At 43.3% G+C, this 12,346-nt stretch overlaps 1 protein-coding gene across 1 annotated transcript in view; it reads right to left on the bottom strand.

Moving 5' to 3' along the window:
- Positions 1-11,868, bottom strand: part of Phex (phosphate regulating endopeptidase X-linked) — a 200,527-nt gene extending 188,659 nt beyond the window's left edge. The window contains exons 1-2 of the mRNA XM_050164389.1: positions 11,365-11,868; positions 6,636-6,704 (exon numbers count right to left, since the gene is read on the bottom strand). Of these exons, the coding sequence (XP_050020346.1) occupies positions 6,636-6,704; positions 11,365-11,482 (187 nt within the window). The 5' untranslated portion in view covers positions 11,483-11,868. The remainder of the gene's footprint in view (positions 1-6,635; positions 6,705-11,364) is intronic.
- Positions 11,869-12,346: the final 478 nt, after the last annotated feature.

Below are 12,346 nucleotides of genomic sequence, written 5' to 3'. Positions count from 1 at the left end.
AAAAAAAAAGTCATATCAACCAGTTTCCACACCCTGGCTTCAACATTTCGCCTCAAATAGCTCTCTGGATAAACTTCACCATAGAAAATGACTGCCTTCAGAGTGTACAGGAGAAAGCTGGGTGAGATTCCTAGTCCTAGTTCTGTCAGGCTGTCACTAATGTGTTTGGGGTGTAGAACTAGAATATAAATGCACCAACTATTGACCTTTCTTCCATCCAACATATTCCCCTGTATGCTAAATTGGCTGCACTTCCTCTGGAACAATAAAGTCCATTTGCCCAGTTTCAAGTGGATTCGTTGGGCTCTCTCTGTCACTTTCTTTGATCAACAGACCTGGTAGGAATGGCTTCTTGTGATTTTCTAAACTGAGCATCTAAGAAGTTCTACACCCTCTCTGCCGGATCCCTTCAAATGGAGCCTTGGGACCATCCTTTGAAGATGTCTTCCTGGAAAGTAAGAGGCCCTGGCGATGTAATTTCATTTTCTTGAAATGACTGCCAGCCTCATAGCCATTCTCCTGCCTCGGCCTCCCAAGTCTTGGGATTACAGATATGAGGCGCTACAGTTGGCTGCATCTATGACCTTTAAGGAATTACTACAAAATGAGAAAAAGAGAAGGTTCCAGTATTCCTAGCACTCATCTCTAAACCATCTTCCAGCTGCAACGCAGTTGCTGGCTGCAGAGATGCGCACCATTCGAGGTTTTAAAAGACTGCCAATATTTTAATGACATTGGAAGGATGACACTCTGAGCAATTTTCATACCTTAATTAATGCCAGAACACATTTCTACTCGAAATAATGAAAATCCAATGGGTTTTCGGCTAAATAAGAATGAATATCCCACCCCAGTACAATCGAAATAAATTGAGAGATGTATGTTTTGGTTATGGGGGCAGTTCCACCAGCTTAAAAAACGAGGCTAGATGATGCTTCCCTACCTACCCTTTTGATGGAAAAACCACTGCTTGGAGTCATTGGAATGAATAAGCAAACACCCTACTTTTTTGTTTCATTTTTGTATTTTTAGACAGGCTCTCACTATTTAATCCTAGCTGGCCTAGAACTTGATGTGTAAACAAGGCTGGCTTCTAACTCACCATCATTCTTCTGCCTCTACCTCCTCACTGCTAGGGACTACTCACTGCCCAGGGCATAATTTCCATAGGACTTCGAATTCTCACCATTTTCAACCATTATCTTGGGGGAAAAACTTGATTTGAAAGTGTGATAAATTTCAAGTTGGTTTAACTTTTTTCTTTTTTCCAGAACTAATTCTACTGTCTCTACAGTTTTGCTTCCAGCTACTATTTCCCCAATACTCTTTAATATTCAAAAGCGCTAGAGCACACATAAAAATCTTTCTTCTGGCTTGTAGTTGTAGTCAGTCTGTGCAGTCACAGATGGAATCTGCCATGTCACACCTCAGGGACATTGATCACGTGAGTCTCAGTCGCACACAATATTTACAGTCCCACGGGGAGCTCTCGCACGCACTTTGACTCACATAAGCTCACTGCTTTCTGGTTTCCTTCCCCAGCCCCCCCTGGCCCCAACTCTTAAATGCCTCTTCCCTATCTCCTTGGGTTTTCTCACAGGTACTGAGGAAAACTGCAAACTCAGCTCTGACCTCAGGGCCCTGCTAGAAAAGCGAAAGACTACATCACTCACGCTGCGTTTGGAAAGGAGCCCGCAGAGTGAGAACACTCTTCCCTCAGCCTTGCAATCCATCATTCCCTGCTCACAGTTAGGAGCAGGGCTGCCCTCTCTGTGCAGAACTGGGACTTCAAATTGCAAGGGACCATCGTTGTCAAGACACCAAAACTCCATTTTTTTACTAGCCCCATGGAGAAAACTGAGACCCTCGTTTTAATAAACATATATATAAAAGCTGTGAAGGCGCTAGCTGCGAAGCTCTCAAGTGTTGCCCATGAGGCTAACGTTGGAAGGGCTCCCACTAGTCTATACGGTACAGGTGGAAGCGTTCCTCCACAGAGACCCTCAGAGGTGTTGGTTTCAATCCGGGCTCAAAGAAACGTTTTGTAAAGGCGTGCATATTCATATTTCTATGAAATAATCAAATCACTCACATTGAACATTACCTCTGCGCCCAGAACTATATGCTAAGCCCTTGTTTGAGCAATAAAGCTTTTTTTTTTTTCACAAACTCTAGCGTGTGAGGCTGTTTGGGTTAGAATGACAGTAACACTATGCAAGAGCGAAATAATTGCCCTAGTTCGGTTTCTATTGCTGTGGTAAACCACCACGACCAACAGCAACTTTTGCAAGAAAGGGTTTATTTGGCTTTAAGTGACACAGTTCATCATGGGAAAAAGACAAGGCAGAAACTGAAGCAGAGACCACAGAGGAATGCTGCTTCCCAGCTTGTTACTCAGGTTCTCGCTCATCTTCCTTCCTTGAACCTGCCCAGGGGTACCGCTCCACAAAATGGGCCGGACCCTCCCACCTCAATCATTCGTCAAGAAAATGCTCCTGCAGACTTGCCTGTAGGCCATGTGATGGAGGCATTTTCTCAACTGAGTTTGTGTACACAGAGATAGCTAAACCCGGAACTACTCACATGCATGTAAGCATTTTGAAAATAAAATTCTATAAACGGTCATCTAAAACTGATACTAGATTTCCAGAGCTGGCAGATTTTCAAATTTTGCAAAAGAACGTACACCATATATAGCCACAGGTGACCAAACAGCTCAGCAATGGCTGGATTGGTACCACTAAAACAAGCACATTAATATTCCTACAGGGAAATAAATGCATAGTCTCATAAATAGAGTGAATAAAGTCTAAAATGGCTTCACACTGGCTACTTTTGCTTATAAGCCCAGTTTTGCCAAAGGAACTGAGATGGGGTTTGATGCTACAAATTGGGGTTACATTGCTTTCAGGGATTGAGGGTTTTGATGCAGGGGTACTATTACAATTTTTCTTTTCTTTGATTTCCATAACTCATATGAATGTTCAAAAATTCTAGTCCCATTTCACAGGTAATGAGACTGCAGTTTGAGATCATGGGACCTAGAAGTGTCTGGATTGTGTATATTCCAAATCCAAGCCAGCCTGTCTCCATTGTTTCTCCGTGGTCTTTCTTGCCGTTTGCATTGCCAAAGAGGAGTTAGGAGAAGAGATCAGGAGGACAAGAAAGAAGTGCAGAGTTTTAGAGAGGAGGCATCTCACAAATGACTGCCACTTGCTCAGAGAAAAAGCGAGAGCGGGTCAGACATTTCCATGCCCAGGCCTTTCACCACTGGCACCTGTGCCTATGCACCCTTTCCCCTCCTGAACACAAGCTCTTGCATAAAGCCAGACTTGACTTCAGTTCTCAGGACACGTGTACTCAACAGCTATTCCACAGCTCCCTGAGCATACTGAGGCTCACAATGCATTAGAGGGCTGAGGCCTTGGTGCTTCCACTAAAGAAACAAAAAAAAATCAGTATTTTCCTAAGATCAGAAAGCTATTTACTACTGTGAACGTTAAAAACAAGACAGTAAGGCAAAACACACGAGGTGGCGGAAGGTGACATCACAAAACATCACTCTGTCCATTTTCCTCCAGTGTTATTATGATTTGGAATCAGCAGAATCCATGAAGGAAGTGGCCTTCCATCCCTAAAGTTGTCTAAACTAAAACTGAACACTTATGGCTCGAACATTTTTAATTTCTCACATCTGCAAGAACTCTGCCATGGCTAAAGTACCCAGGAGCATGAACTGTAGAACCTGCCATCCGATTGTAACGCCTGGTTCCTCACCTCACTCCATGAAATACTCTCTCCACTTCCTAAGACTCCAGGTCAACCGCTCAAGTTAGGAACAGGAAGGGCCAAGGGAAATGCACAGTGTTCCAAAGCGGGGGGCGGTGGGGATCCTCACCTTTCCAGGGGCAACGCTAAGAAGCTGAAAGGGCTGGCTAGTCACAGGACCCAAGGGAATCTAGCATCGTGAAAACCAGCAGAAAGTCCTTGAGTTGGCTTGGCACGAAGGGGAGGAAGGAGGGGAGCCAGATATGGACTTGAAGCCTACCTCTGCCCCTAACTCGCAATGTGACCCTGAAAAGTTTGCCTTGAGAAACCTACATTCGCTCATCTAGGTGTATCAACTTCCTGGAGTTCTCAAGAAATGGCAGGTGTGAATCTTTTAGCACATTGTTTGCTTGAAAAGGAAATATTGATCCCTCAAGAATGGGCCAAAAAATGGACTTAATATAACAATCCCAGAGTGCTGCTGTGGCCCTTGTGACCAGACCCTCGTGAACACAGATCTAGCTTCACTCATTTAACCCATTCCTCCCCCACAGGAGAGGCATTGATCTCAGAACAACCATGAGTCTTTGCGAGGCTTTTTACATGGTTCCTTGATTTTGAGCCAACATGGTTTTTTACGACCATGTCAATACTGAGAAGCACAAACTGAGCACAAAATAGAGGTTGACGTGTGTGTGTGTGTGTGTGTGTGTGTGTGTGTGTGTGTGAGAGAGAGAGAGAGAGAGAGAGAGAGAGAGAGAGGGAGGGAGGGAGAGAGAGAGAGAGAGAGAGAGAGAGAGAGAGAGAGAGAGAGANGGGAGGGAGAGAGAGAGAGAGAGAGAGAGAGAGAGAGAGAGAGAGAGAGAGAGAAACAGGGTCTTGTTATGTAGCTCTGGCTCTCTTCTGGAATCAGCTAGCTAGCTAGACTAAGCTGGCCTTGAACTCGCAGTGAACCACCCGCCTCCACCTCCGGAGTCCTGAGATTAAAGGTGTGCACCTTCACGACCAGCAGGTTACGAAGCCTTTCCCAGCTCAATTAACGCTACTGCTTACCATCTAAATCCTGCCTTTTCCCACAATACATCTCAACCACATGGCTACCACAATGCCTTCAGGAAGCCTCCCAGCTCCTAGATCTTTGGCAATCTCCACCTCAAATTAAAGCAACATCCTCTCTCGCCTGGCCTACTGACTGCAACCTCCTTTCTGATTGTGTTTTCTGCGTTTCTCCCCAAAGCCAAGTTATCTACAGAAAGACAGCTGTTGCTACTTTGAGCCTGTTTCTTTCCAGGCATCTCAATGCTGTCCTTGAACTCACTAGGTAACCCTGGCTGGCTTCACCTCCCAAGTACTAGGACCAGGAGCACGTGCCACCACAGCTGGCTGGCATGATCTTAATTAAGTGCTCATATGTTTTCTCCCAAAACTCTCAAGAAACTCTAGAGAACACTACAGAAAGTCCCAAACCCATGGCACCTAGGTCACCTACAGAACCCTTCCACCTGCACGGTGCCCCTCACCCAGAAATTGCTACCATCCTTCAAGCTCATTCCTCTATGGCACCTTTTGCCCAAAGGAAAGCCTTTGCCTCAGTCTCATTCTCAGTCTATTTCTCGTCTCATTATTCAATGTTTTTTTGAAGCTCCTACTCCCAGAACCTTCAATCTGGCCATTCTATCACTTATTAGCCCATGAGTCTTGGATGTTTTCATTTTCTGATCATATGTTTGTATGCTGTGTGCCTTCTATGGATTTTGATTTGGGTTTGTTTTAGCATTGTTTTGAGACAGGGTCTTGTGTAATGCACACTGGCCTCAAACTTACTAAGTAGCTATGGATGGCCATGAACTCTTGATCTTCCCGTCTTTCCATCCAGAATACTGGGGTTGCAGCCATGTATCACCATGTCCAATTTTTGAGTGCTGAGAAGTGAACTCAGAGCTTCATGAATGATAGGCAACTATTCTACAAATTGAGCTACATTCCCAGACCTGTGTGTATGTGTGTGTGTGTGTGTGTGTGTGTGTGTGGTTTTATTTTTTCCTCTCTCTAGCTATTTGTTGTGATGTAAGCCTAACCATATATAAACCAAAACCTAACTCAGGCCCTGGCATGAATGATAACTATTTGTTGAATTCACGCGTTAATCTCTTCTCCTCCTGTCAAGAGGAAAAGCCTGCATGTTTAATTGTCCCATGAATTTCTCTTTGGAAAATGCCCTCGGGTCCTGCCCCCTTCAAGAACTTGGGGTGGGGCTGGAGGCAAGGATTTGGCTTCTTCAAATCTAGGCCCTAACTGAATTATGGGGACGCAAGCAGGATTTACTAACTGTGTGACAACCAAGACAGCTTTAAGCATGAATCTTTGCCTTGGTGTCCTCACTGATACGTGGTCTTGTCAACTCCTAAGAAGTTCAACTTGCATCGCAGAACAGATGAACCCAAGGGGATTCTAGCAGAAGCATAGACTGCCAGTGTCCCTGCTTCGAACCAAATAGGCCATGCCCATTGACCCAGAAGATCCACAAAGTCTGCTTAAGACAAAGAGGAATCTGTCCAGCAGAGTCCTGGGAGGCCCATGGTCCCTGTGTGGTTTAAGGGAGGATGTCCTGGTTTGCAAGCCCTTTCCAGAGTCCCTTATCATGAGGGCTGAAATGCCGTACAGCTCAGCTTTTACAAAGAAAACAGGAAACCTAATCTCCACTACTTCACACCAAACCTTGAAAGTAAACTTGAAATACCTTCAAAATTGCATTTTGTATTTGGTCAACCTCAAGCAAACAGAATACTAAAAATACTACCTGTTTTCTCTTCCACTCCCCAAGGTACCAAAATTATAACTCGACACAGGGTGGAAAACAGACTTACCGGCTTCTATGCACTCTGGCTTCAGACAGTACTCCTGTTTAGCTTGGAAGCTTAGGAGACCTTGACTCACTGCAAAAACAGACCAAAATAAATGATTGATTTGTAGCAGACCACCATCGAGTAAAACCCATCTGGGCACATATACAAGACATTTGCCATCAGCTCACGCTTCTCAGTATTGACATGGTAGTCAAAAAATCAAGTTGGCTCGAAACCAAGGAAACACTTTGATGAATATGGAAACAGCCTTGCTAGGACTCATGGTTGTTCTAAACTCCCTCCTATCCTATGAGGAAGGAGGGGGTAGAAGGGGTAGAAGGAGCTGTGTTGAGGAGCCTGGTCACCGGGGCCACAGCTGCACCTGGAAGCTTGGTAGAGTGCACATCCTTACTCCAAATCTCCAGGTTCAGAAACTCTAAGGGAGAGGCAGAGCCATTGCATGTGTTTATGATTTTGTTGGCAGAGACTGAACCCAGAGCCTCTCACAAACTGAGCAGGCTGCATTATGGACACACACACACACACACACACACACACACACACACACTCCTGTACAATCGAAACAGTTTTCACCAGTGTTTAATATTCCCAACTGGCAACAACTTATCAGGCATTTCCAGTCCTTTGACATGGCAGTGTCTTCTACAAAGTTCAGGCTTAAGAATCATGCTGCCAAGTCACAAAATGAAAACATGTTTTTAATCTCAGAATGTCTTTAGGTAAGTTAAGATTTTCGTGTCGGGCCCCCATGCATAGCTGTCTTCGACTACATGCGGGATGCAGACACAGGCTGGACATGAGTGCTTTTGTAAAAGCATAGAAGAATGCACTGGTTTTGAACTCCAGGTAGAATCTGGACATTGGCAAATATGAGCCTTAAATCTAAAAGCTTTTCGAAATCCACGTTTTTCCTCCAGAGCTGGAGAAATTGTGAGCCGTTCATTATTGCTGAGCTCCGTGAACAAAAACAAGGGATCTCTGAAGAGCTGGCCATGAAGAAATAGACAAGGGGGCTGAGAAGCGCAATCAAGAAACCTTAGCGTGTTGATGTTTCTGCTCGAGATGCAGCCCTGCAGGTCACCTGTCAGTGTGGCATGTCTTATTATTTATGAACCCACATCCTAAGAGGAGTCTGCTTTGTCTTTGTTCTTTTCTCTGCTCCCATCCTCCAAACAGTCTTTTTATCTGTGCTCCATTATAGATTCAAGAAACCTGCCTACAGAATCACTCGGGCTTATTTTCAAAAGAAGTCTTAAAACCTGAAAGGAGTGGGAGTTTTCCTGCAAGAAAAAAATAGGTAAAAATATCTAGACAGCATAAAGATCAGTACAGGACATTCTAATGTACCTTGATGGTAGATCTATGGGGAGTTCTTCCTTTTTGTCAATTTTTACATATTTACCAAAAGTTCTTTTAGGAGCAGGTGGTATTTTTATAACGGAAATACAAATTTTACTATAAATAATAATAATTTTATTATTCTAGATAATATGTTCTTGTTAGTAGCTTTATTTTTTTTTAAATCTTATAAAATGGCTAAAAAGCTATCCTTTCTCAAAACTTTGCTGAAAGAGGTTGGGAAAATCGGGGATTCAAGAATCTCACTGCAACTTTCAAGCCAGTGTGGCTTGTAAGGAATTCAAGCTAATGTCAGTTCTTTTTACCTGACAGTGTATATGAGGAAGGGTTTGAATTTAATTAGTTGGGACACAGAGAGAGACCGTATCCCTCAAAAAGAGACCAATTATGTCCACGTGGATTAAAGTCCTGGAAACAGACAAGGATCAACAAGCCCAAATTAAAAATTAAATAAATGAAACGGAAATGAATGAGATGGAAAATAGTTTACTATAAAACAATCAGACATTACTTTTAACTCTTTAGAAGCTTTTTGAAAAAGTCAAGCAGCAGTTTAGCTTCTCGGCTTAGAATTCCCCCCAAAGATGCGCTGGAGATATCCACAGATCAAGAGAGTAAGACTGAAGCCAGTAACACGTCTCAGTGATAGAATACTTACAACACATGCGCAATGTCCTGATTTCCACCCCCCGACACGGAAAAAAAAAAAACCGAATGGAAAGCTTGAGAAAGACCATACAGCTGAGAGAATCATCACCCAAGTACTGACCAGAACCCACAAACCAGACTGAGGTCACTTCTTCCTATCTCTGTGAAAGGCCTTTGTTGATGGGGGAGGGATCCAATGAAGGATCATATGTTATGATCTATGAAAGGTATAGAAAATTCAAGCTTCAGTATCGAGAAAACTTATCTTCCTGGCTCCCATTCGTGCCCGTTTTGCCTAGGGATGCTTTAGTGGTACGATGAAAAAGAATCCTGCAACAAGGAATGTATGGCAATGGGGCCAGAAATGTTTACTCTCATCTGGTCTTGACAGGAAAAGCTTGCAGAGCACCGCATCTGAGAAACAGATTTCAGGAAGGAAGAAGAGAACACTTGAAATGGTGTGTGACTCTATTGCTATACTTGATATTTTTAAATCCCCTGGTTCTCTGAAACCACCTCGGACCACTGGCAGCCATTCTTTCTGTAGATGACAAAGCCAAAGGAGAGGTGAGGCAGGATGCTAGGCATCGTAGACATATGACTGGACATGGACATGCAGAGCGCATACTGCAATGTCAACAAAGAAGCGCCTTCCAGGGAAGATCATAACTAAAGTGTTGTCATGAAGAACATGGTTTTTCAGGCACTTAGCAAGCAAGATGCAGAGTAGGGGTTCTTGGGGGCAGACCGTGGAGAAAGATGTGGGGGAAACCATTGTGCTGAAATCGTTGGCAAAAATATAAAGGTTCTTAGGTAGGCATGGCGGTACAGTCATGTCATCCCAGCATTTGGGAAGCAGAGGCAGGAATATCACAGTTAGTCGTGATAGTCACAGCCTGATCTACATAGTAAGTTCCAGGCCAGACAGGGATACATAGTGGGAACGTGTTATAAATAAATAAGTAAACAAACAAACAAATAAATAAATGGGGGAATGAACAGATGAATGAATGAATAAACATTCCTGACTGTAGACCCTCAGATAGATGCACTCTGAAACAATGTTTCCCAAACTCGCACATGCAAATGAATCCTCTTGTGAAAATACAGACTGAATCAGTAGATCTGGGGGTAGAGGAGCTCAAACTCTCAAGTGATGCTGATGTTGCCGGTTAGAAGACCACGCAGAACAGCAAAAGAAGAATGAGATCACACCCTTAGCTGGTCCTGTTTATTGTCCGTCATCATTAGATGTACGCCAGATGATTCAAGGTGAGAGTCAGGTTACTAGACATACTGGAAAGTCATCTTTCTTAGCCAGGCCTCCTCCAGAGTAGCGATACTTGATTTAGTAAAGTTTACTTTACCTAAAAACTTTAGTGTTTGTGTCAAAATTCATTTTCTCAAGAGCAACACAATTCTGCTCTAAATGATCATCTTCTGGAATGCTATGGTCTCGAAGCGCATTGATCATAAAAGCAGAATTGAAAAAAGTTGCAAAACGCTATTAACATCCCTAAAAGGATCACATATTGAGACTTCATGATGACCACTTGGAGTATGTGTAAACCTAACCCCTTAATCACTTCCCACATCATGAGTAGTTCCTTGGCATGCCCATAAAATTTCTCCTCCAGTGTAAAATTTCAGAAAGTTGATCGTCTAAAGCCAAGTTTGGAGAAACCTCACAATAGTTTTTAAGACCCACAAATTCAGTCCCAGGAGTAGGAGGTCCAGCTTCACCAGAAAGCAATATACTGATCTAATTTCCTAACTCTTCAGCCATAGAAAACATGGAAAGGTGGTTTACTCGTTTTAGCAGGGATCTCAACCACACAAGCCTAACTCTTTTAAAAGTTAATTACTGGTTTTCTCTTGCCAAAATAAACATGGCCTCCCGCATCCTGTATATGCCAAGGAATGTTTCCAGGCCTGCTGCATTTCAAAATACACCTAGAAGCTCTTAAATATAGGGCTTGTTTCTAGGTGACCTTCAAGCCAATGAAATACTATGAGTTACATAAGAAAAAAAAAAAAGAGCCAGAGGTTTGGAAAACCTAAACTCTCGAGCATCCCCTGTCCCTTTCCAACAGGTTTCGTGCTTTCCTCCTCGCCGGGAAGATGCTTTTGTCTACACATTCTCTCTGAGTACAGCATTCTCACAGGAGTTAGGAACGCGATTGAATCTCACTGCCTTTCAAATCTTTCAAATTCATTTTGAACTCTACCAGGAAGGTAGCGTTAACCATTCTGCATCTATCAAAATCACTGGATTAACAAAGATTCGAAGAAGCCCATGTAAGGACTGATTTATCTTTTGTGAATTGTACTTTGTAACTTGTTCAAGTGACCATGAACAAAAGTCACACAAAAAGAAATTCTAGTGTGGCTGTTCCCTCACAAAACAAAGGCAAGTATCTAACCACGAATTCATAAACACTCAATCTGTGAAATGTAATACATAATGTCCCCCCCCCCTCAGTGCAATCGAACCCACCAGCCATTCCAAATCACTTTCTAATCCTTTTTGTCTCCTGGACTATATATTTGGTGCTTTAAAAAAGCCTCCTTTTTCACTGACATATCTGGCTGAAACTAAGGGTGCATCTTTATTTTTTAACATACACAAACAGCCTGCATTATGACAAGGGTTTCTAGAATAAAGAATTAGCAAGTTTCTCCATAGATGTCCAGTTCCTCTGGCCTCTGGAGTTCTACTTACCTAGGAAGAGCAGTGTGCCCAGGACCAGGGTGCCACCAACAAACAGGGCCAGTGCAATTCGAACGCCTCGACTGGTGCCCTTTCCGGTCTCCATGGTGCTCCCTGTTTCTGCTTCCATCGGAAGGGCAGGAGAAAAGACTCAGAAAGAAAGTCACTTTTCGTGGTTTGGTAGCTAGTCTCAAGAGTTTGTCAGGCGTTGACATCCAAGACTCTCCTGCTCGTTTGCTAATAGACAGCTTTAAAAATTCCTGTCAGGAAACTTCCCCTCGACACCCTTTCTTAAATAATCTTTCACAAACGACATAAAAGAAACCCAAAATATTGGTTGCCTTGGCTCTCCCTTGACTAGACAAAACAAACAGCACTTGCTTTATCTTGGTGCTCTCTCTCTCTCTCTCTCAGCAAAGTCCCTCTCAAGCGGTCGCTTGGCAGGCTTTCTGCTCAAGCGTTCTGAGTATACATGTTTTACTAGGTTGCTGCACAGATGTTTTAGCTATTTAAATGTATAGTCACTTGGGGAGGGGAGCGCACAATTGTCTTTATCAAAATGGAATTCGCAACCTCCCCCTAACCATGATAAGTTAGGTGGCAAGGACAGTCTGCAGCCACTTCAAGATCTCAATTAGTCACGTAATTCTGCTACGCCAGCCATTCTCCTTGTCTGAACTGTCGTCCTCAAAAGCTACTCTTTCAGTGTGCCGGTCCCCTTTTAAAGCCTTCTAAGAGTTCCTAGGATATCCTGGAGCATTTTATTTTAGGAACTCTGTGTATGATAGCATGTGCCAAAAATCAGTCAAAGTCCACTGCAGTGCAAAGTAGCAATTAAGACAACCTACAGAGGCTCTCGGTTTGGACTAGAGCTTTCTATTTTCTTTTCTTTTCTTTCTTTCTTTTTTTTTTTTTGGAAAAGGAAGAGTACTCTTTGTGGTGCCAGAATTGTTCAAAATGACAGGTAAGTATATGAATCAGACTCATTAGCAGC

This window comes from Alexandromys fortis, unplaced genomic scaffold, assembly GCF_014885135.2.
Source record: "Alexandromys fortis isolate MF-2015 unplaced genomic scaffold, M_Fortis_MF-2015_v1.1 scaffold_147, whole genome shotgun sequence".
Taxonomy (NCBI): Eukaryota; Metazoa; Chordata; class Mammalia; order Rodentia; family Cricetidae; genus Alexandromys; species Alexandromys fortis.
This window is presented reverse-complemented; position numbering and strand designations above follow the sequence as displayed.